Here is a 20,183-nt window from a genome sequence, read left to right on the forward strand (position 1 = left end):
CCCTCTTCGGAGCATCACAAAGTGGTCTCACAAAATGGCAATTTTACCCATCAACCACCGCGGCGCTAGAGCCGCGAAGCTCTATTAACCAATCACAGCAGTTTTATTATTATTAATAATTGAATGCCAGGATAATTTAACAAGGTATGCTGTGTGATGATATACATTTTATATATGTATAAATATTAAAATATATAAACTTTGCTGCCAGACTCGCGTGCAAAGCCCGCGAAAACAATAGGTAGCGAAAACGGAAGTCTGGCCAGTCAGAGCCAGCGCGTGCACACATCCTGACTGTCTACTCCCTGCTGAGAGGAATAACTTAAGAGTTTTCTGGAGGTAAGTACTTTAATTATTCGATATACTTCACAAATTATAACTACAATTATCAATGACGTTTAAAAACATGAACTAAGTAAATTATACAATCTATTAACAGAGGCAAACAACCTGTTGCTGTTAAATCTGTTACGTCACTTGTGCGTGCGCATGTCTGTCATGTTAACGTTTGGCCCTACTTATTAATGATAATTACATTAAAGTATTTTAAAAAAACTATGAATCACAGATGCGAAAGGGAACTGAATTCGTTAAACATAAGTTACTCCTGAAGCGCGGCCTCTTCTCAGACAGCGCGTGAACACTGCTCAAGCACCCACAGAAATGGCCGAACGACACGGGAAAATACGATATTCTCTTTTAACCTCACAGCGGTTCTCGGCGCGTGTATGGCCGAAAACATAAATATATGTGCCCATGTTATCATTATATCTGCCTGAGAAGTTTTCCTTTGTAGCTTAGATGACATTTTCTTGAGACCATTTTGTCCTGTAACGTTAAAAATTCAGGGCTTTTCAGAGATACCAAATGTTTGGAGTTTGCATCATGACAACCCCCCTATCCTGACTGACACTGACTGGATGATTAAATTCAGCACTCTTATAGAAATATGATTTGATCAATTACATTTTTTTTGTAATAAATTCACATCTTTGGGGTTTTAAATAAGAATATGACGTTCTGTTATGAGACATGCATCTGTTTTATTCATGTCCACTGTAGAGGACACCGGGACATGCTTGTCAGGCATTTTAGGAGACAAGTGAATAGGAAAGAAATGCTAAATATTTATATGAAATATGAGCTATTATAAAAATGTTGTCTATTTATTACTCGTTATAGCTACTTTTTTTCCATTACGTGTTTCCTAAAAACACATTACTATTCAAATTAGAGACAATGAAAATATACATATCGCATATAATGGAAAACCAAATTTTTATATATATATATATATATAAAAACATTAACAAAACTTGTTTTCCCTTATGGGTCTCAGGGAGGATATTGGATTAGGTCTTACAATTACAGCAACCTTAGAAACGTGGTGCTGTCTGTCATTAACGTCAATTAAACAACCAAAGTAAACACCGGTATTCTTATGAACTGTTATACAGCCTAGCATAACAAGAATTTCTCCTTCAATACGCAAAAAAGCCCCAACAGCGTTCATAACTCAGGCAGTTTGTTCTTAGGTTAATTGTGGCCAACACACCACTAAAAGTAAGAAAAACAAGGGAGAAAAACAACATTATCAATGACTTCACAGAATTCCCAATCAAAAGAAATAAACACAATTCCAACAGCTTCCCTTTCACCCTCGCACTTCATTTCCGCTGTTAAAAGACGGACACTCTCTGTGACCAGGCACCATGCGCGCTGACCAGTTAGGGTAGAACAACCTATGAGAAATGGGACAGGAGGGGAGACAGTGGACACAATGGAGGGAGAGAAACACATACCCTTTTTTTAAAAAAATTTTTTATTCCAAGTAATATCAATCAGCAGCTGGGTTGTTTTGATTAGCCTAAGTAATAATAACTCAAAGTTTACTGAATGTGTGTATATATTGATAAAATTAATTCTGTTCAGTCATGTTTCTTATTTTTCTCCATTTTGCTTTTGTGTCAACAGCAGCTAAATGACCCCCAAAAGCTCTTTTAAGAGCTCTTTCAACCATTAAGCATCTTTATCCATGTAAGTATATTTTTGAGACACTTCAGTTAGTATTTGGGCTTATATTCTTTAAAGCTACATCATCATAGCACGTCTATAAATACAGACCTAGGTAATAGTTGATATTACAGTAGTTACTCAGTCTTATTTTACCCATTTTTCTTGTCTGCAAACAGATCATTGTGACTGTGGTGAGCAGGGTGTGGCTGAGAGTGAGAGAACGGAGGCTGGTGAGTGATTGATAATGAGCAACGTACAGGTGTCACTCATCAGTAATCACACTGGCCTCCAGCTATTCTCTCAAAGCCCTCAGCTTCTGCCTGCTCGCCACAGTCATCCTTTGCTATAAGATGTTTTTAAGCACATTCTTAGTTTCACTTTAGATTTATTTTATATATTCATATTAGATTAATTTGCAGCATACACCTCATTCAACATTTTGGACTACTGTAGTAGTTACCTGTAATATATTCTTTTTATTGTTTCCTTTTTTAGATTTTGCATCATCCTCCACTGTTTTTTTTCTTTTCTCTAATCATCCCTTATTTCAACCAAGGTAAGTTGTCTTTTTTTTTTTAAGCATCACTTAAAGGTGTTTACAGTAGTGTTGTCACGATACCAAAATTATTGTTTCGATACCGATACCAAGTCAAGTATTGCGATTTCGATACTTTTCCTGAAAAGGGAGAAACACTCTCAAATATCATTGCTGTGCTTTATTTTAAAACCGGGACAACATTCTAATCATATAACACACTAATAAATGAACATATGAACAGCAGATATATTAAACATTTGAACAAAATATGAAATATAAAAATATACAAAATAAATTAGAGCAATGACATTCAAGGTAAAAAAAAATATAAATTTAGCAGCATTCTCTCATTTATCATAAGAAACATATAAGAGCTTTATCTTGATTCTGAACTTTGAATAAAAATATGAACAGCGATTATATTAAACAATGTTTAATATTGGTAACATATGATAAGCCTCATTGGTGATATATTTGACATGTGGGGAGAGATTTGTGGAAGGCCTATACTTCATGTTAAGCATAAATATATAGCAGCAAAGACAACGTCGGCAGTGTTGGCGGCAAAATAGGCTACAGAATAATTCGTTCTGTACTGAGAGGTGCAATATTTGAAAATCAATCATATTTTTTTAAATTACATTTATATTGTATTTATGTCAACTTTCAAACATCAAAATGCCATTTATTAATATGTATTCGTGTCAAAATGACATAGAACCATTACCGTACCATTTGTCACTCCTCGCGTCATCTTTTTCTACGAGTCGTAGACCGCTCGCACATGCAGCCATCTCGCTGTAGTGTTTTGTCACATGACACTGACAGCAGCAGATTATTTGCTGCGTGCGTCAGGAAAAAAAACACAGACGTCCATAGGGAGGCGTTTTTTTTTTTTTTTTTTAAGTATCGATACTGATAAATTTAGGTATCGTGACGTTTTTAATTTCCGAGTATCGCGATACTTTTGAAGTATCGGTACACCGTGCAACACTAGTTTACAGTTGTATAGTTATTTTCTCTTTAGTGTATATGTGCTTGTCATGGAAGCATAAATGAATTTATTATATTAAACAGAACTTTTAACAAGGTGAATTAGACTGATGACAGGTATACCTGCGTTTTAACACAAAAGGTCTTTGGATTTCCACTTAATTCTAAAATGAATGCTTAATTTGTGGTTATTATTATTTTTAATGAAAACAACTCATCAATAAAGATGTACAATGCTAAATTTGCTTACCGTATATCTAACATTAAAGGGATACTTCAGGATTTAGCATTAAGCTTTGTATCAGTAGAAAACCTGTAGTATTTTCAAATTACCCTGCTTTCCACCCTCATATCCCCCTGAGACGAGATATTTGTTTGTTTGTTTTTTGTTTTTTTTTGGTCTGGAAAAAATCCTCCGATGACGCAAAATTATGATTTTTGCGTCATCTGAGGATTTTTTGTCCAAAGGCTAAAGACTACAGCCAGTAGAAGGCGCTGTTCCGCATGTTCTCAACCCGCCCATAGAGGGTGGGATCTCACTCACAGCATGTCCACAGATAGTGTCAGCTATCTTTTATTTGGAAGCTAAGCTAACAGACTCTTGTTCTGTGGAGAAAGCTGAGTAGTAGGAGAAAGTATTAGGGGTTACCATCCTCTTTTTCCCGGACATGTCCGGCCGTCGAGATCGTCCAAAATGTCCGGGATTCAGCTTTTGCTTTCTGCAGTCGCCATTCATTGTTTACATGCTCACCTTTTGTTTCAATCTAACTGAATTCACTCCGATTGGTGAATCTGAATGTAGTGTTTACATGAACGCTAAACAAGTGATCGGTTGATGTGGATTGATTGATAAGGAAATTCCCGCTCCTCTGTGAGATACGAGAACGGTGCATCTCACCATTGTTGCTCATCATCAGTAAACAAGCCACCAGCCTCGTGTCGCTCTCACTCGTCCTGCTCGCCACAGTAAACCTAATCAATGGAGACTGTAGAACGCAAAAGCCGAATCCAGGAAATTTTGGGCGATCTCGAAATCCCTGTCAGACTCGTCACGGAGACTCACTAGTAGCTAGCCTTGTGTTTAACTGCACTCTCTCACCGGTAGGCGTGGCTTCCTAGGGCAGTGAAGCAAGTGCATTCTGGGAGTTGTAGTTTTTCATCCACAAAAGCTAAAAATAAATTTTCTGGCTTTTCTCAGTCTAGAAGGCTCCAAATTCTAAAATAATTTCACATTTCTACTACATAAATTACCCATTTTAAATACACATTCATCTTTCCAGAGCTGAAATATCCCTTTAATGAAGCAAACTTTACATTTAATATTAGTCCTAGAGCAGAAAAAGTTTAATACATTTAAAATACTATAATCACTTGACGCCATTAAACGGCTACTATCGTGCAAAAACTGCAACAAATCCATTATTCATGATTAAAAATCTAAACCAAAAGATTACTTTTAGTATCATAATTATTAAACTGTAATGAATTAAAATTGACTCACCTAATATAGGCGGGACTCAAAAGAGGTCCACGCTTCCAGTCAGCACCTCCTGTCTTTCACAATTGTTTTTTCATTTTTTTTTTTCAAATGAATAAAACACACTTTAAGATTCAAAATTAACACTAGAATGCCAAAATATTATATTTAAAAAAAAATACCGACATTAAAGACCCTAGAACGCAATTTTACTCTTTGGTTATGAATGCAGCTTGGAAAAAACTGCAAATTCATTATTTAGGATTAAGATTCAACAAGATTTAGTTTAGTATCACAATTATTAAGTTTATGAATACAAATTTACTCACCTTGTTTGCACATATCTTATAACTCGTATCTTATTACACTCATCTCGCAAAGTCGTGATAGCTACACTACACGGAAAGCCAGCTAAAAAAAATCTAGTATGATGCACATGATTTGATAGATGTGTAAAGAATCAATGCAGGAAAAAGGAGAAAAAAAGAAAAACAAAACCAACTAGATTCAATCCACTGTAGCGTTAGTATGATGACACATGATCAGATATTGTTTTTGCAATTTTTTATTTTATTTTTATTTTAAATGTATGGATTTATACTGTTCTACCAAACTCTTGTCTCTTTTGACCTGTCTGTAAATACCTGTAATACAGAATAATACTCTTGACTTGTATATTGTTTAATCACTGTCATTTAATGTTTATTTGTTGATTGTAAAGAATGACAGAATTTTACTGTGAACTATCCCTTTAATTTAACTTGCTCTCCTAATCTGCTGTTTCTCTCTCATTATAGGGTAGTGAACATCCTGAGCTTGAACTCATTAGGGATATTCCATGCATATTTTATTTGTGACTCTGTATTGTGTTCACTAGTGATGAATTACAATGAACACAGCAATCTTAGGAAAAGGGCCCTCAAAAGAGTTGACACTTTTCTTAAATCAGTGAATCATGAGCTGTATGACCATACTGATAATCTTAACAACTCTCCTGTTAGCATTCCTCCTGGTGGCATTCTCTCTGACTGCAGACCTTCAGATTTGAATCCTACTTGCATCTCTGTTAGTGAGAATACAAACAGCAGCCATGATTGTAGAAGTACTGGCGAAACAAACGATGAAAGTGATCTCAGAAGCAGCATTACTGACTGGGCACTTCGTTTTGGTGTATCTCTCATTGCGCTTTCTGCTTTATTGGCAATTCTTAGAGTGCATTTACCATTCCTGCCAAAAGATGGAAGGTCACTGTTAAAAACGAAAACAGAGTACAATGTGGAGATGATTGCCGGTGGATCTTTCCACTATTTTGGTATTGTCAATGCTTTCAGAAACACGTTGAGAAGTGCATGTTCTTATTTTACAGACGGGCACACATTTAACATGCAGCTAAATTTTGACGGCATCCCACTTTTCAAAAGTTCTTCAGTTCAACTGTGGCCTATTCTTGGCATGTTCAAAGGTCTATCTAAGAAACCTGTTGTCGTAAGGTTGTTTTGTGGGACCACTAAGCCAAAAAATCTTTCTGACTATCTCAGTCACTTAGTTTGTGAGTTGCAGAGTTTAAGAAGAGGTTTTGTTTTTGGTGGCAAGACTTTCTTTGTCAAGGTAACGTCTATCATGTGTGACGCTCCAGCACGAGCCTTTATCAAAGGTATAAAATCTCACACAGGATACTATGGCTGTGACAAATGTCAGCAGAAAGGTTCCTATGTGAAACACCGCATGACATTTCCTGAGAACGATGCCTCCTGTAGAACAGATGAAGCTTTTCGACTGGGATTAGATGAGGAACACCATCTAACACACTGTCCTCTTCTAGAAACTGACATTGACATGGTAACGGGTTTTCCTCATGATTACATGCACCTTGTGTGTTTGGGTGTAGTGAGACGTCTAACGGATCTGTGGTGTGGTGCAGTGGGCCCCCTGCGTACAAGACTTTCGAGCATTCAAGTCTTGGGTATCTCTGAGAGACTGGTAGCATTGAAGGAGTTCATTCCAGCAGAGTTTGCCAGAAAGCCTAGGGCTCTCAGTGAGAGACTTCGTTGGAAGGCAACTGAATTCCGCCAACTGTTGCTGTACACAGGCCCTGTTGTTTTAAAGAGTGTGTTGCCTCGCCAGGTTTATGATAACTTTATGCTGTTGTCTGTTGCCATCTACATCTTGGCAAATTCAAAATATTGTATCGAAATGAATGATTTGGCTCACTCCTTTTTGGTATCATTTGTTGAGCATTATGGCTTGTTGTATGGCAAAGAGATGGTGGTATACAACATTCATGGCTTGGTACATCTTGCTAGTGATGTTAAAGTGCATGGTCCTTTAGATGGCATATCTGGCTTCCCCTATGAAAATTATCTTGGTGAGCTTAAGAGATTGGTAAGGAAACCTCACAATCCACTTGCACAGATAATCCGCAGGCTGTCAGAACATGAGGAAAGGAACTGTTATTCCACTGATGAAATATCACTGATGTGCCCCCATAAAAATGGACCTGTACCACAAACACTGACAGAAGCAGTACATCAGTTCAGACAGCTTACTGTTGATGGTGTCATGCTGCGAATATCGAGCAAAGATGATTGCATTTCTATTCATGGCAAAGTGATTTCAGTAAAAAACATCATTGCTTATGGGGGTAAAGAGTATGTTATGTTTCAAGAGTATAGAGAGAAAGAGGCCTTATACACTTACCCTCTTGACTCCAGAAACATGGGAGTATTCATCGTGTCCAATTTGTCAACAGTGATGCACTTTACTGAGCTCACAAAGCCCTGGCAGAAGTGTGTGAGGTTGCCTCTGGGAGACAAATTTGCAGTCTTCCCTCTGACTCACACATCTTAATAATATCACCAATTAATGTACATAGTTCTTGAGAAGCAGCAACACCATTTCTGGATTATATTGTGGGACATGCTTTTGTAAGTGGCATTTATATGAATTCGTTTTTTAAATGAATCTAAATGAAGTCTAAAATTAATTACAACTCTTGTTTTTTTCAGCCAATGTATCATATCGTAATCTTTTTAACCACAAATGAAGTCGAGGTTGTCCCCCATAATTGGGTAAGGGACAATGTTTGTATGTGGCCTCCATACAAATATGAAGATAGAGTTAAAGCCATAAAATCAATGGTAAAGCCAGGACCATCCTGGACTCCCTTCAAAATCCGGATTATTTTTACTAGAGGTACATATCCTTAGCTTCCATGGGTCAGATTTACTAACAGGTTGCACCAGCATAAACCGTCTTTTGGTGTCGGGATTTATTAAAGACACTAAAGGTGTGAACAGTTGTTTTTGCGGCTGACCTTGTTGCATATGCGGTTTTAAGAGTTTCCCTTTCAAACTCATGCAGAATCATTCAGATTAATTTAAATGAATCATGCAAGGTGATTAACTAAGGTTTGTGCTAGTTAATTTCCTGGTATTTGCACCATTGTTTACCTCCCCCCAAAAAAGAGATTGTGCCTATTTAGTAAATCTGGCCCATATATATATATATATATATAAATTTTCTTCATTTTCTCCTATTATTTATTCATAATTTCTCTTTAATGTTTTTTTTTAGTTTGCTTCACAGAAACCTTGTTGTTTATCTATACAGAAACATATGAAGAAGCTCGCCAAAAACTACCAGAGGCAGAAATAAACACAGACCTTACAGACGTGGACTCGCCCCCCGTGAGAAGAAAAAGACACATGTAAATACAGCACATACAGAGCAGAGTATGGCTGCTGAATGAGGACAATCAATTGAATAATTGATTTTTTTCTTCAGTAAAAGGGCACGTTATTTCGATGATAGTGAAACTGAGGATGAAGCAAACTTTCCACTTCCAGCAGCGCCAGAAGTGCAAATCAACCCCATCAGGAAATGTAAGATTGGCCAATTTGTGCCACAGTTATAGTTCTATTAATTTGTTTTATTAACACATTTGTTTTTTGTGAATTCATTTGAGGAATGCTATCATCAGTTCTGGAAATACACTTTTGTCTTTGAATTTAGTAGGGCTGTCACAAACGATTATTTTTTTGTAATCTGTTTATTATGCTCTGCTTGCATGCTCTGATAATATCTTTCTAGGACAATCTATGAAATCTGATTCTGTTGCATAGAACTGAATAAAGAATAATATATTAATTTGAATATATATATTTATTTTATTATGGACCTATTTTCTGTCCAATTTTTGTGTTACTTTCAAAATAATTGTGGCTATTTTTGTTTATTGACTTATTTTTTTTAATTCAGGAAAATGATTGATTCTTTTTGCCAAGTGCATCCAGAAGTTTCGGTTTCGGCCCAGAATTTTAATTTCGGTGCATCCCTACTTAATACATATTATGTAAAAACAATGAGGCATACAATTGGTTTAAATAAAGCAGGGCTCGACATTAAGCCTTGTCATGTGTTTGTCCTTCGGACAAGTAAATCGGTCATTCACTTGGATTTTTTTGTGTTGTAAATATAATTTATTTTCAATGTTAAATCAGCTTTGACGAATCTAAATCTGCATATTTTTACATTTAAAGGGGTCATATAATGCCATTTTTGTACAAGCTAATATGATTCTTTAGGGTCTAAATTAAAAGTTTGTAATATACTTTAATTAAAAATTCTCATTAGTATTGTAAGAACTAATTTTACCTGGTCAAAAACAGCTCTGTTTTCAGCACGCCGTTTAAGTGCATGTGTCTTTAAATGATAATGAGCTGTGCTGACCCCGCCCCTCTGTTCTGTGCGTACCCCTTTTGAAATAACACAATAACCATAACGCGCTGTTCATTATAAACGTGGGATTATGAATTATATTGAGAACGCCGTACATAGAAAACATGCCGTAATGTAAACAGCCGCATTCACCGTGAAGCGTGCTAATGATTTGCAAAGATTAATATAAATATTAATATAAAGGTTAATAAAACATTACACTCACTTCTTCTGGAGGTGCAGCAGGAACACGAATAGTTGGTACTGATCCTTTTTTCAGGAGCAGCTTCTTAGCAAAACCAGCTTTACTGACCCTCGTTTGTAAAGCAGTCTGGTTTGTGAAATGATTCGCGCAAACATGAAAGCTTGACGTTGATCGTGGGGAATATTCCCTTCGAAAACAAACTCAGCCACTGCGTCTTCAGCTGTACGGATTTAGGAACATCAAAATGATGCTGTGTTCCTTATTACACCCAAGAACAGAACACCACAATCGCTTAGACGCCATTCTGCTCATAGACAGTGCTCCAGTCCAGCATATCAACAGTGACCGCGTCGGTCCGCACGGGCTATGATTGACAGCTCGCTCACGAGCGAGGGTGGGTCTGTGTTGAAACGCTGCTGTCAATCAACAATCGTGGGAGGGGCGTCGATTTTTGTGACGTCACATGGTCGAACGGCTTGATTTGAGAGAGGGGAAAACATATGAAGATTAAAAAAAAAACACTGGATGGATTTTTATCATTTTATGATGGTTGTGTACAGGCACTGCCAACACACATTTCAGTACAATCAACTTGTAAAAGTGCATGTACCATTATATGACTCCTTTAAAAGGCATTTTTCCCCTAATCGTATTAAATGTCTGCTCCATCGTTCATTTTAAATTCTTACATTTGAACAATTACTTTTTGAATAATGAGACACTATAGGGATTTTATAAAATTTATATTTAAATTTAAATTTAATCATTCATTTATTAAAGATTATATAGTTTCTATGTGTGCTGCACTCATTAGGTTTGATTTCTCGAGAGGTTAAGCAAGCCACAACAGTGAAAACCTTGCTGACCGTACATTATTATCATTCACTTTCGATTGCCACACACATTAAATTATTGTAGAATCATTTTCCCTCTTGTTTTCCTGTACAGGTACCAGCAGAGCAGGGAATAACTCTCTACCACTGGCCAGAGAGGACGCAGAGACTATGAATTGTGAGTATTTGAAAACACTGGGCATGTGAGTTACAGAGTAGATGTGCTTCAATTTGATAATAGTTAGACTTGAACTTGCCTCAAAGCTCCTGAACACTGACCTCTCCAATTCCTCCCTCTTGTTTTCCTGTACAGGTACCAGCAGAGCAGGGAATTACTCTCTACCACTGGCCAGAGAGGACGCAGAGACTATGAATTGTGAGTATTTGAAAACACTGGGCATGCGAGTTACAGAGTAGATGTGCTTCAATTTGATAATTCATAGATGCCACCTATGTCACTACAAATAGAACGCCGCCATATTTACGACCGACTCGCCCGTTATGGCCACCCAAACTGCCCGTTTGAATGAGAGAGAGACAGAGATACCTGGAGAAAATTTCAATTTTAGGCTCCGATCCTTATTTGTTACCCCCAGTTTTCTTTTGTCCATTATTATGGCCTCTCATGATATATATAGAAATACTTAAGTCATAGAGCTTCATGGCACGCGTTCATGAGAGTCGAGGCGATGTCATGAATGAATCTATGAATCTGCAGCTGTTCGGCTGGCATGAATGAATCTATCTAATCCGAACAGCAGCACTGGCAGAGTCCAGCTGAGACACCAGCATCAGCACAGCCAGAGACATCAGCCGAATATCATAAAAGACTGCCATATCTGTCCGAAAGAACAGAGGTTCAATTATAGAGAAGGTTTAATACACACACATATCTAAATGAAATAATATTTCGAGTCAAATCTTATTAAATCATTCACTCACGATTTGGCTGCGATTAAAAGCTATCAAGAGGTAAAGATCATCAGTGATTATAATATAACGACTTAAATTGCAGTTTGTTCGTCACATAAAGCTAACATATGAATAAATAACGATATTAATATAACGGACGAGTCGTATTAGATCACTTTTATGATACTTTTGTGATGTTTTGTTTTGTCTTTTATTATTTATTTATTTATTTATTTTTTGCGTGACAGCCCCCAGTAGGCTAACGTTAATCATTCACTTTCATTACATCGACAAGAAGAGTCTCCATTAGGCTACATATTCAAAAATGTCCCTTTGTCTTCCACGGAAAGTAAACTTAAGGATTTGCATATGAAGGTGAGTAAATGACGGCAGAATTATAATTTTTGGAAGAACTAACCTTAGTCCTTTAATATGCATTTTAAGGCTGAGATTATGCATCGTCTGCAGAGCTAACGTTACTTACACAAAATAACATCTAAAGCGCATGTGACAAAGACAATATCGTTATGAACTTCAGAAAAATATTTATTAGATTTAGGTAGGTATTAACTAACAGACAGACAGAGTTATATTCAAAACAACCCCAAATCTTACTAACTTACCATGATAAAGTGCTTTAACATTTAAACAGATCCAACAAATAAAATGAAGAAAAAACATTATCTGTCGATATCTGTCTGTATAATGTTGGGCATTGAGAGTATAATGGAAATATAATTAACCACAAACCAACATGAGACTTCAAGTCTTTTAAATAAATGATTCTCTCTTCTATCCTTTTCTTTTGGTATAGAATAAAATAATTCGGGGCTCCTCTTTCGACTGTTGTTGCAGCCAACTGCACAACATATTGCAGGCATTGCTGAGACCGTTGGTCGTAAAGATGGCGGCGCAAAGCTACAGTGACGTCATGTGAACCGAACAAATAGTTAGCCTCAAAGCTCCTGAACACTGACCTTTCCAATTTCTCCCTCTTGTTTTCCTGTACAGGTACCAGCAGAGCAGGGAATTACTCTCTACCACTGGCCAGAGAGGACGCAGAGACTATGAATTGTGAGTATTTGAAGAAAACACAGGAGATGTACTAGTCCAGTCGTTTTATGAAAAAAGGTAGGACAAATTGCAACAGAAGCAAATTCAACTGATTTTTTAATCCTGAATATGTCCTGAGTAAGGGAAAAAAAGCCCAGAAGAATCCCTTTAGGGGAAAGTTTAGAAAGACCCAAATATAGCCTATTCATTATTTTTCTCATGATTAGGGTAACATTTTTAACCTGTATATCACCATGAGAATTACTGAGTTGATTACTTGCATCAAGACAAACAATTTGCATAAATACCACAACAGATCTAAACATTGGGTATAGCCAAGTGAAAATGTCTTGTTGGCATATAACAGTAAAAGACTTGATGTTAAGGTCTGAATGGAACCTGTTTAGGCTACCCATGAGCATTAATACATAGATGGAAGTACTTTAAACCAGCCTTTATTACTTAATATTGCAGAGATGGGGTTTGGGGATGGGTCTGTGGGACTGTTTCTGGGAGATGAGTCTGAGGGAACAGGAGAGAAGGGGTAAGGAAAATGCAGAAGACAAAGGAAGGTAAAACAAAAAAGTGAACCCTCAGTAACAGTCCCCGGGACCCAGCCCCAAACCCCATCTCTGCAATAATAATTAATAAAGGCTGGTTTAAAGTACTACTTCCTTTATGTATAATCCCAAATGGGATTCTTCAGGGCTTTTTTTTTTTTTTTTTTTTTTTTTTTTTTTTACTCAGGATATATTGAGGATACAAAATTAGTTTAGTTTGCTTCTGTTGCAATTCGTCCTAGGTTGACCCCCATTTTGGCTTAAAATGACTGGATTATAATGTTTTTTTATCTTAGAATGTTTATAGCTGTGTCTGAAACCGTTCACTCATTTACTAATCCCTATATAATAGTGTATGGCGTTTGAGTGCACTATATCTGCAAGGAGTGAACGAAAATAAGTGAGTGAATTCGGACGCTGACGTTTACACTGCGCGTCGGAGAGCTGGAGCTGTCGCAGTAAAGGCTTTGTCACACGTGATAAAACTCCTTTTATCTTACATGTTACTTGCTTTATAAAATAAAATTAACAACAATCATATTGACTATTTTGTATATACCTCTGTGCCAGCTTTGTAGTTTCATCGATTGAAATTGTTAAACTCACGCTCACAGATGACAGGGTCATTGAGCGCTTCAGACGACCGTTATGATTACATTCGAATGACAGATGATCAATGAATATTTTTCAAATCATCCACCAAATTATCATCTATTCCTTACAGTTTAACGAGTTAAAACACATTGTTTTAATGCCTAAATAATATTTTAATAAAAAAAAAAATGAAGGTAAAAAAAATTACCTTATTAATATTTCATTTCATTTTAACAACAAGTCATTTATATATTCTCAATATTTTAATACGTTTTATTCAAGTAATGATTAATAATAATAAAAAAATTAAAAATAAGGATTAAATCAATGTTAAAGCAGAAATAAGATAAGTTGTAAAGTAATCTCTGGTTTAAACTCACTCGCTCCCGGACTTTCATGCGAGCTCAGTCCTCTACGCATTGGATTGTGGGAAATTGTGCTTCAGCAAGTGTACATCGGATGTACGCTCTAGTTCAGAGAGGATTGTGGGTAAAAGTAGTGAACAAATGTAGGGAATGATGTCGTTCACTCAGAATTCGGACACCACTACAAAATGGCCGACACCCTAAATAGTGGATAGGGAGTGATTTCAGACACAGCTTATATCTTTGTGTTTTGTGTTAAAGGAGAACTACGGTCAATTTTAACATTGAGCTCTTTTTTTTTTTTTTTTTTACATTTGGAGTGGTGTCAGTACAGAGAACGACAAAAATCGGTGTTGCTTACACCGTGTTATACTCTTTTTAAAATTTCCACCCTGTTGACTTAAATGGGGCACGTTTTAAACCTGCTTTTAGCCTCTTAACATCCTTGATGTGTCATTAAAGGAATCACTCACATGGCTGTGCACTTGTAAAGTGATCACGGGTGAATCTGACTGCAGTAGATGTGAAAGATATGAATAAAAGTGATGTTAATTCAGCCAGCGCACATACCTGTATTTACTTCCTGTTTTCGGTCGAAGTCCACAGTTGTTGATTGTCGACTCTCGACAATCGACTACTGTGGGCTTTGACCGAAAAAAGGAAGTAAATACAGGTATGTGCGCTGGCTACAAATTTACAAAAAAAATTAGCTCAATGTTAAAATTGACCGGAGTTCTCCTTTAATATCTAATGTTAGCCAAATTCAGGGGTGACATTTATTTATGGCTTGTTTTGATGACATCAGGGCGCCAAAAACAAATCCACAGCAACCAAAGGAGGACATCAACACCATTGAAACAGACATCAGTAACCCGTAAATTTACGATAAAACCTTTTCTTCCCATTTAACCCATAATTTACCCATATGCAGTCAGGTCCATAAATATTGGGACATCGACACAATTCTAATCTTTTTGGCTCTAAACACCACCACAATGGATTTGAAATGAAACGAACAAGATGTGCTTTAACTGCAGACTTTCAGCTTTAATTTGAGGGTATTTACATCCAAATCAGGTGAACGGTGTAGGAATTACAACAGTTTGTATATGTGCCTCCCACTTTTTATGGGACCAAAAGTAATGGGAGAGATTAACTATCATAAATCAAACTTTGCAGTCAATTACAGCCTGAAGTCTGGAACGCATAGACATCACCAGATGCTGGGTTTCATCCCTGGTGATGCTCTGCCAGGCCTCTACTGCAACTGTCTTCAGTTCCTGCTTGTTCTTGGGGCATTTTCCCTTCAGTTTTGTCTTCAGCAAGTGAAATGCATGCTCAATCGGATTCAGGTCAGGTGATTGACTTGGCCATTGCATAACATTCCACTTCTTCCCCTTAAAAAACTCTTTGGTTGCTTTCGCAGTATGCCTCGGGTCATTGTCCATCTGCACCGTGAAGCGCCGTCCAATGAGTTCTGAAGCATTTGGCTGAATATGAACAGATAATATTGACCGAAACACTTCAGAATTCATCCTGCTGCTTTTGTCAGCAGTCACATCAATAAATACAAGAGAACCAGTTCCATTGGCAGCCATACATGCCCATGCCATGATACTACCACCACCACCATTGGTATGCTTTGGATCATGAGCAGTTCCTTTCCTTCTCCATACTCTTCTCTTCCCATCACTCTGGTACAAGTTTATCTTAGTTTCATCCGTCCAAAGAATGCTTTTCCAGAACTGGTCAGGCTTTTTTAGATGCTTTTTGGCAAAGTCTAATCTGGCCTTTCTGTTCTTGATGCTTATGAATGGTTTGCACCTTGTGGTGAACCCTCTGTATTTGCTCTTGTGAGATTGTAGACTTTGACAATGACACGCCTAGCTCCTGGAGAGTGTCCTTCACTTGGCTGGATGTTGTGAATGGGTTTTTCTTTACCATGGAGAGGATCCTGCGATCATCTACCACTGTTGTCTTCCGTGGACCTCCAGGCCTTTTTATGTTGCTGAGCTCACCAGTGCATTCTTTTTTCTCAGAATGTACCAAACTGTTGATTTGGCCACTCCTAATATTAATGCTATCTCTCGGATGGATTTATTTTGTTTTTGAAGCCTAAGTCTGTTTGACTTGCATGGAGTGCTCCTTTGGTGGTGTGGCGCAGTGGATAAGACACATGCCTTTGGTGTGAGAGACCCGGGTTCGAATCCACTGTGAGACACCAATGTGTCCCTGAGCAAGACACTTAACCCCTAGTTGCTCCAGAGGCGTGCGACCTCTGACATATATAGCAATTGTAAGTCGCTTTGGATAAAAGCGTCAGCTAAATGAATAAATGTAAATGTCCTTTGAACGCATGATGTAGGTTCACAGCAATAGATTTCAAATGCAAATACTACACTTCGAATCAACCCCAGACCTTTTACCTGCTTAATTGATTAAGAAATAATGAAGAAATAGCCCACACCTGTCCATGAAATCGTTTTTGATTCAATTGTCCAATTACTTTTGGTCCCTTGAAAAAGGGGGGGGGTGGCTCTCTCAAGAGCTGTAATTCCTAAACCCGTCCTCCAATTTGGATGTAAATACCCTCAAATTAAACCTGAGAGTGTGCACTTTCAGCCCATATCCATTAAATAACTATAGCTTGAATATGTTTTGGTAAATACCTGAAAAAATAAAAATTGTGCCTGTGTCCCAATATTTATGGACCTGACTGTAACGTGTGCTAAAATCTACTGCTAAACTTTGGCCTTTCCCACTAATTAGCCTTGACAGCAAGGAATCGCACCTCACACTTTAGACATGGAGAGGCAGAAGTCTTAAGTTGTAAGTAATACTTTGTCAGTTCACTAACACTGCATTCAAATCTTACAGGTTTACCCATATATCCAAAATACTGTTACACAACATGCGTTATCTTTCACAACAATTTAAGTTCTAAAACTGACCGTGTTTAACTCATTAACCTATTAAACCAAATTATGTACAACCAAATCTGCAGAGCTATAGAGTAAAAAAAGTTTTATTTCCTTCTACTGTCATTTTACATGTTCAAACTAATATATTGTTGTGGTGTTCCCCTCTTTAGCATCATCCCACACTGGTTTCAGTGAAGGTTAGTACTGACTTTTTTTTTTTAATGCTTTTTTTGTTTTTAACACAGTAATATGCTTTTTTTTTTCATAGCTTTTTCTTTTTTATAGCTTGGATACGCAAAATTCTTGCAAACCAAGAAATGATCAAAGAACAGATGGGAACGTTGGTTAAATTGGTCTACGATCTCAAAAAATTATCAACTACAGAAGACAACCCAACTTTAAACACAGACTGTTTTCCACTGTCAAGTTTTCAACAACTTCAAGTCATTGAGGGGCAGCTGCAGCAGGAAGACTACAAGACAGCTGTGGTAAGATTTCATATTTCAATAGAACAATTTAACTCATCAATTAACTGTGTCAGTGTTTTCATCTTTTGTTCATTGTACATGGTAAAAAATGTAGTCAACCATGTGTTAAAATCATATCTGTACTGGCTGGGCCGGTTCGACATGGAATGGTTAAGCAACAAGAAAGGTTTGGCTTGGTGAAGAAGCTGCAATTGTACTCACTCTAACTGATTTGCTGAAGTCAAAATGTGGATGGTCATAGTTAGCACTAACCAATGAGATTGATGGTTGTGAATAAGTTCCTCCTACTGCTGAAGGAACTGAAATGAATGTAAATTAGCTAATGATTTTCTCACCCTCAAGTCATCCTAGGTGTATATGACATTATTCTTTCAGACAAATACAATGTTATATTAAAAAAATGTCCTGACTCTTTCAAGCTTTATAATGGCAGTGAATGGCTGTATATTTTCCAAGGCCTGTCTGCTGGAAGCTATTTATTTTTCTTATACGAACGCATCGCTTCGCTTCAAAGAGCCTTTATTAACCTCCCCAGAGCTGTGTGGAGCACTTTTATGATGGATGGACACACTTTTATGCACTTCAAAACAGAAACGGCTATTCTACTATCCTTTTATAGGCTAAATAATTTCAAATGAACTGTTATATTAACCGGTAAAAGCCCAACCCATTTTTGAACATTCTAATCGAGTATGATGTTTGCTTGTTCCTTTATTTGTCCATATATTTATTTTTACAGATAAACACGTTAGCCTTGAGGGGAGGCACAACAGTAAAGGAAAGTGTATGGCGGATTCTGAACTTCCTTTTATCAAATGACATGGCCCGGCAAATGAACTGGAGGGGAATCAATGGAAAAGCGGCATTCAAAGACACCTCTCTGAAAACTGTAATTAATGGTATGGCTTTCTGAACTTAACTACTGTGTTTTACTTGTGTTTGGTGTCAGCTAAAAAACAATTCCCTATAAATGTTAGATTTTATGATAAATAATAATAATTTGCTTATTTACTGTTGGTCATATGTGTCATTTTAGCTGCAGTCAGAAGAAACCGTTTGACTTCCACTGCAACAGACCAGGAAGTAGAAAACTGGATAAAGAGATGGCTGCAGCTTTCCGCAGACAGGGATGGAGGCCGTCGGGCAAGACAAAAAAATTGACTGTTTCTTGGTTCTGACAATTGCCTGTTCTGCCTACTCAACGGACTGCCCTTTTGCCTTGCTCTGTTTTTGAACTATAGATCTGATTCTCCACTTGTTTATTAAATTCTCCTGGTTCTGACACTGGCTCGCCCTGCCTGTTCAACGGACTGCTCTTTTGCCTTGCTCTGTTTTTTAACTATAGATCTGATTCTCACTTGCACACTTGCTTTATTAAATTCTCCTGGTTCTGAGTGACACTTGCTTGACCTTGTTCATAATATGTAGAATTTGTTCCTAATATGTAGACCTTGGTCTAATGTTTTCTTTGGACAGTCCTCCCCTTCTGGACCTCTGCCTGTTTAATTGTATATATTTATATAATGTATTTATTATATTTATTGTTTCCTGTTTTTGATTTTTATTTATAAATATTTGTTTTCTTTGGACTACCTTCTGGTTTCTGGCAGTACCCCCTTCTGGACCCTGCCTGTTTTATTGTGTATATATTTATATAATGTATTATATTTATTGTTTTCTGTTTTTGATTTTTATTTATAAATATTTGTTTTCTTTGGACTACCTTCTGGTTTCTTGCAGTACCCCCTTCTGGACCCTGCCTGTTTTATTGTATATATTTATATAATGTATTTATGTATTGTTTCCTGTTTTTGATTACTATTTATAAATTTAAATGTATTCATGAAATATTTATATTTATTAAATCACTTTTGACTGATTATTTGAGTATTTTCTTTATTATATTATGATTAGATCTGGGCCAGATGTGGCCCATGCCATTTTTGAGATTTGGCCCAGGTGTGGCCCATGTCATTTGAGATTTGGCCCAGGTGTGGCCCATGTCATTTCTGAGATCTGGCCCGGTTGTGGCCCATGCCATTTCTGAGATCTGGCCCGGTTGTGGCCCATGCCATTTCTGAGATGTGGCCCACGTCTGGCCCGGTTGTGGCCCATGCCATTTCTGAGATGTGGCCCACGTCTGGCCCGGTTATGGCTGACTTCTAGCTGCCACACTCAGGTTGAGTCATCGCCGTCATTCCATGCGGTATGTGGGCCAGAAGAATTTGGAAGATGTGGGCCACAACTGGGCCAGATGTCATTTGCTATCTGGGATGGAGTCTTTATAGAGTTCTTAGCATGATCTTGGCATGATATAGCACTTAACTAATCGCTATTAGCATGTAGCTATTCACTGCTAGCATGTGTAGCATGTTGGAAGTGCTGTTTGCTAGCATGAGTCAAAAGAGCCAAACCTCATCTCTATACGATGTTCTGATACAGAGATATAGGTCTTGCAAAACGGTTGCTAGGGTACTCAAGTTTGGTTGCTATGGAGTTGCTTGGGAGCTGG

The 20,183-nt window shown here is 37.3% G+C and overlaps 1 protein-coding gene across 3 annotated transcripts; it reads left to right on the forward strand.

Moving 5' to 3' along the window:
* Window positions 1–268: 268 nt before the first annotated feature.
* On the forward strand, window positions 269–19,517 carry LOC307158338 (uncharacterized protein). Of its 3 annotated transcripts, XM_079870819.1 has the most exons (11): window positions 269–339; window positions 1,975–2,037; window positions 2,512–2,572; window positions 5,822–7,948; window positions 8,030–8,216; window positions 8,634–8,730; window positions 8,808–8,905; window positions 17,354–17,380; window positions 17,469–17,671; window positions 18,411–18,570; window positions 18,708–19,517. In XM_079870819.1, the coding sequence occupies exons 5-11, from the start codon at window positions 8,033–8,035 to the stop codon at window positions 18,830–18,832; spliced, it is 894 nt and encodes a 297-aa protein (XP_079726945.1). In that variant the 5' UTR covers window positions 269–339; window positions 1,975–2,037; window positions 2,512–2,572; window positions 5,822–7,948; window positions 8,030–8,032; the 3' UTR covers window positions 18,833–19,517. The 3 variants fall into 3 exon arrangements, 2 of the variants coding, with proteins under 2 accessions (XP_079726945.1, XP_079726946.1); XM_079870820.1 differs by lacking the exons at window positions 269–339; window positions 1,975–2,037; window positions 2,512–2,572; ... (2 more) ...; window positions 8,634–8,730; window positions 8,808–8,905 and adding exons at window positions 12,683–12,764; window positions 15,068–15,136; window positions 17,032–17,091; XR_013821210.1 differs by lacking the exons at window positions 269–339; window positions 1,975–2,037; window positions 2,512–2,572; ... (2 more) ...; window positions 8,634–8,730; window positions 8,808–8,905 and adding exons at window positions 15,061–15,136; window positions 17,041–17,091.
* The last annotated feature ends 666 nt before the right edge of the window (window positions 19,518–20,183 follow it).

The sequence above is a fragment of the Squalius cephalus genome, assembly GCF_949319135.1.
Source record: "Squalius cephalus genome assembly, chromosome: 5".
NCBI lineage: Eukaryota > Metazoa > Chordata > Actinopteri > Cypriniformes > Leuciscidae > Squalius > Squalius cephalus.

What these genes read in the sequence shown, in the direction of transcription:
- LOC307158338 (XM_079870819.1), top strand. Translation starts at nt 8,033, where the DNA reads ATGTATCATATCGTAATCTTTTTAACCACAAATGAAGTCGAGGTTGTC. An exon ending in AATCAACCCCATCAGGAAAT is followed by an intron (nt 8,906 to 17,353) that starts GTAAGATTGGCC and finishes TCCCCTCTTTAG; the next exon opens with CATCATCCCACACTGGTTTC. An exon ending in TCTGAAAACTGTAATTAATG is followed by an intron (nt 18,571 to 18,707) that starts GTATGGCTTTCT and finishes GTGTCATTTTAG; the next exon opens with CTGCAGTCAGAAGAAACCGT.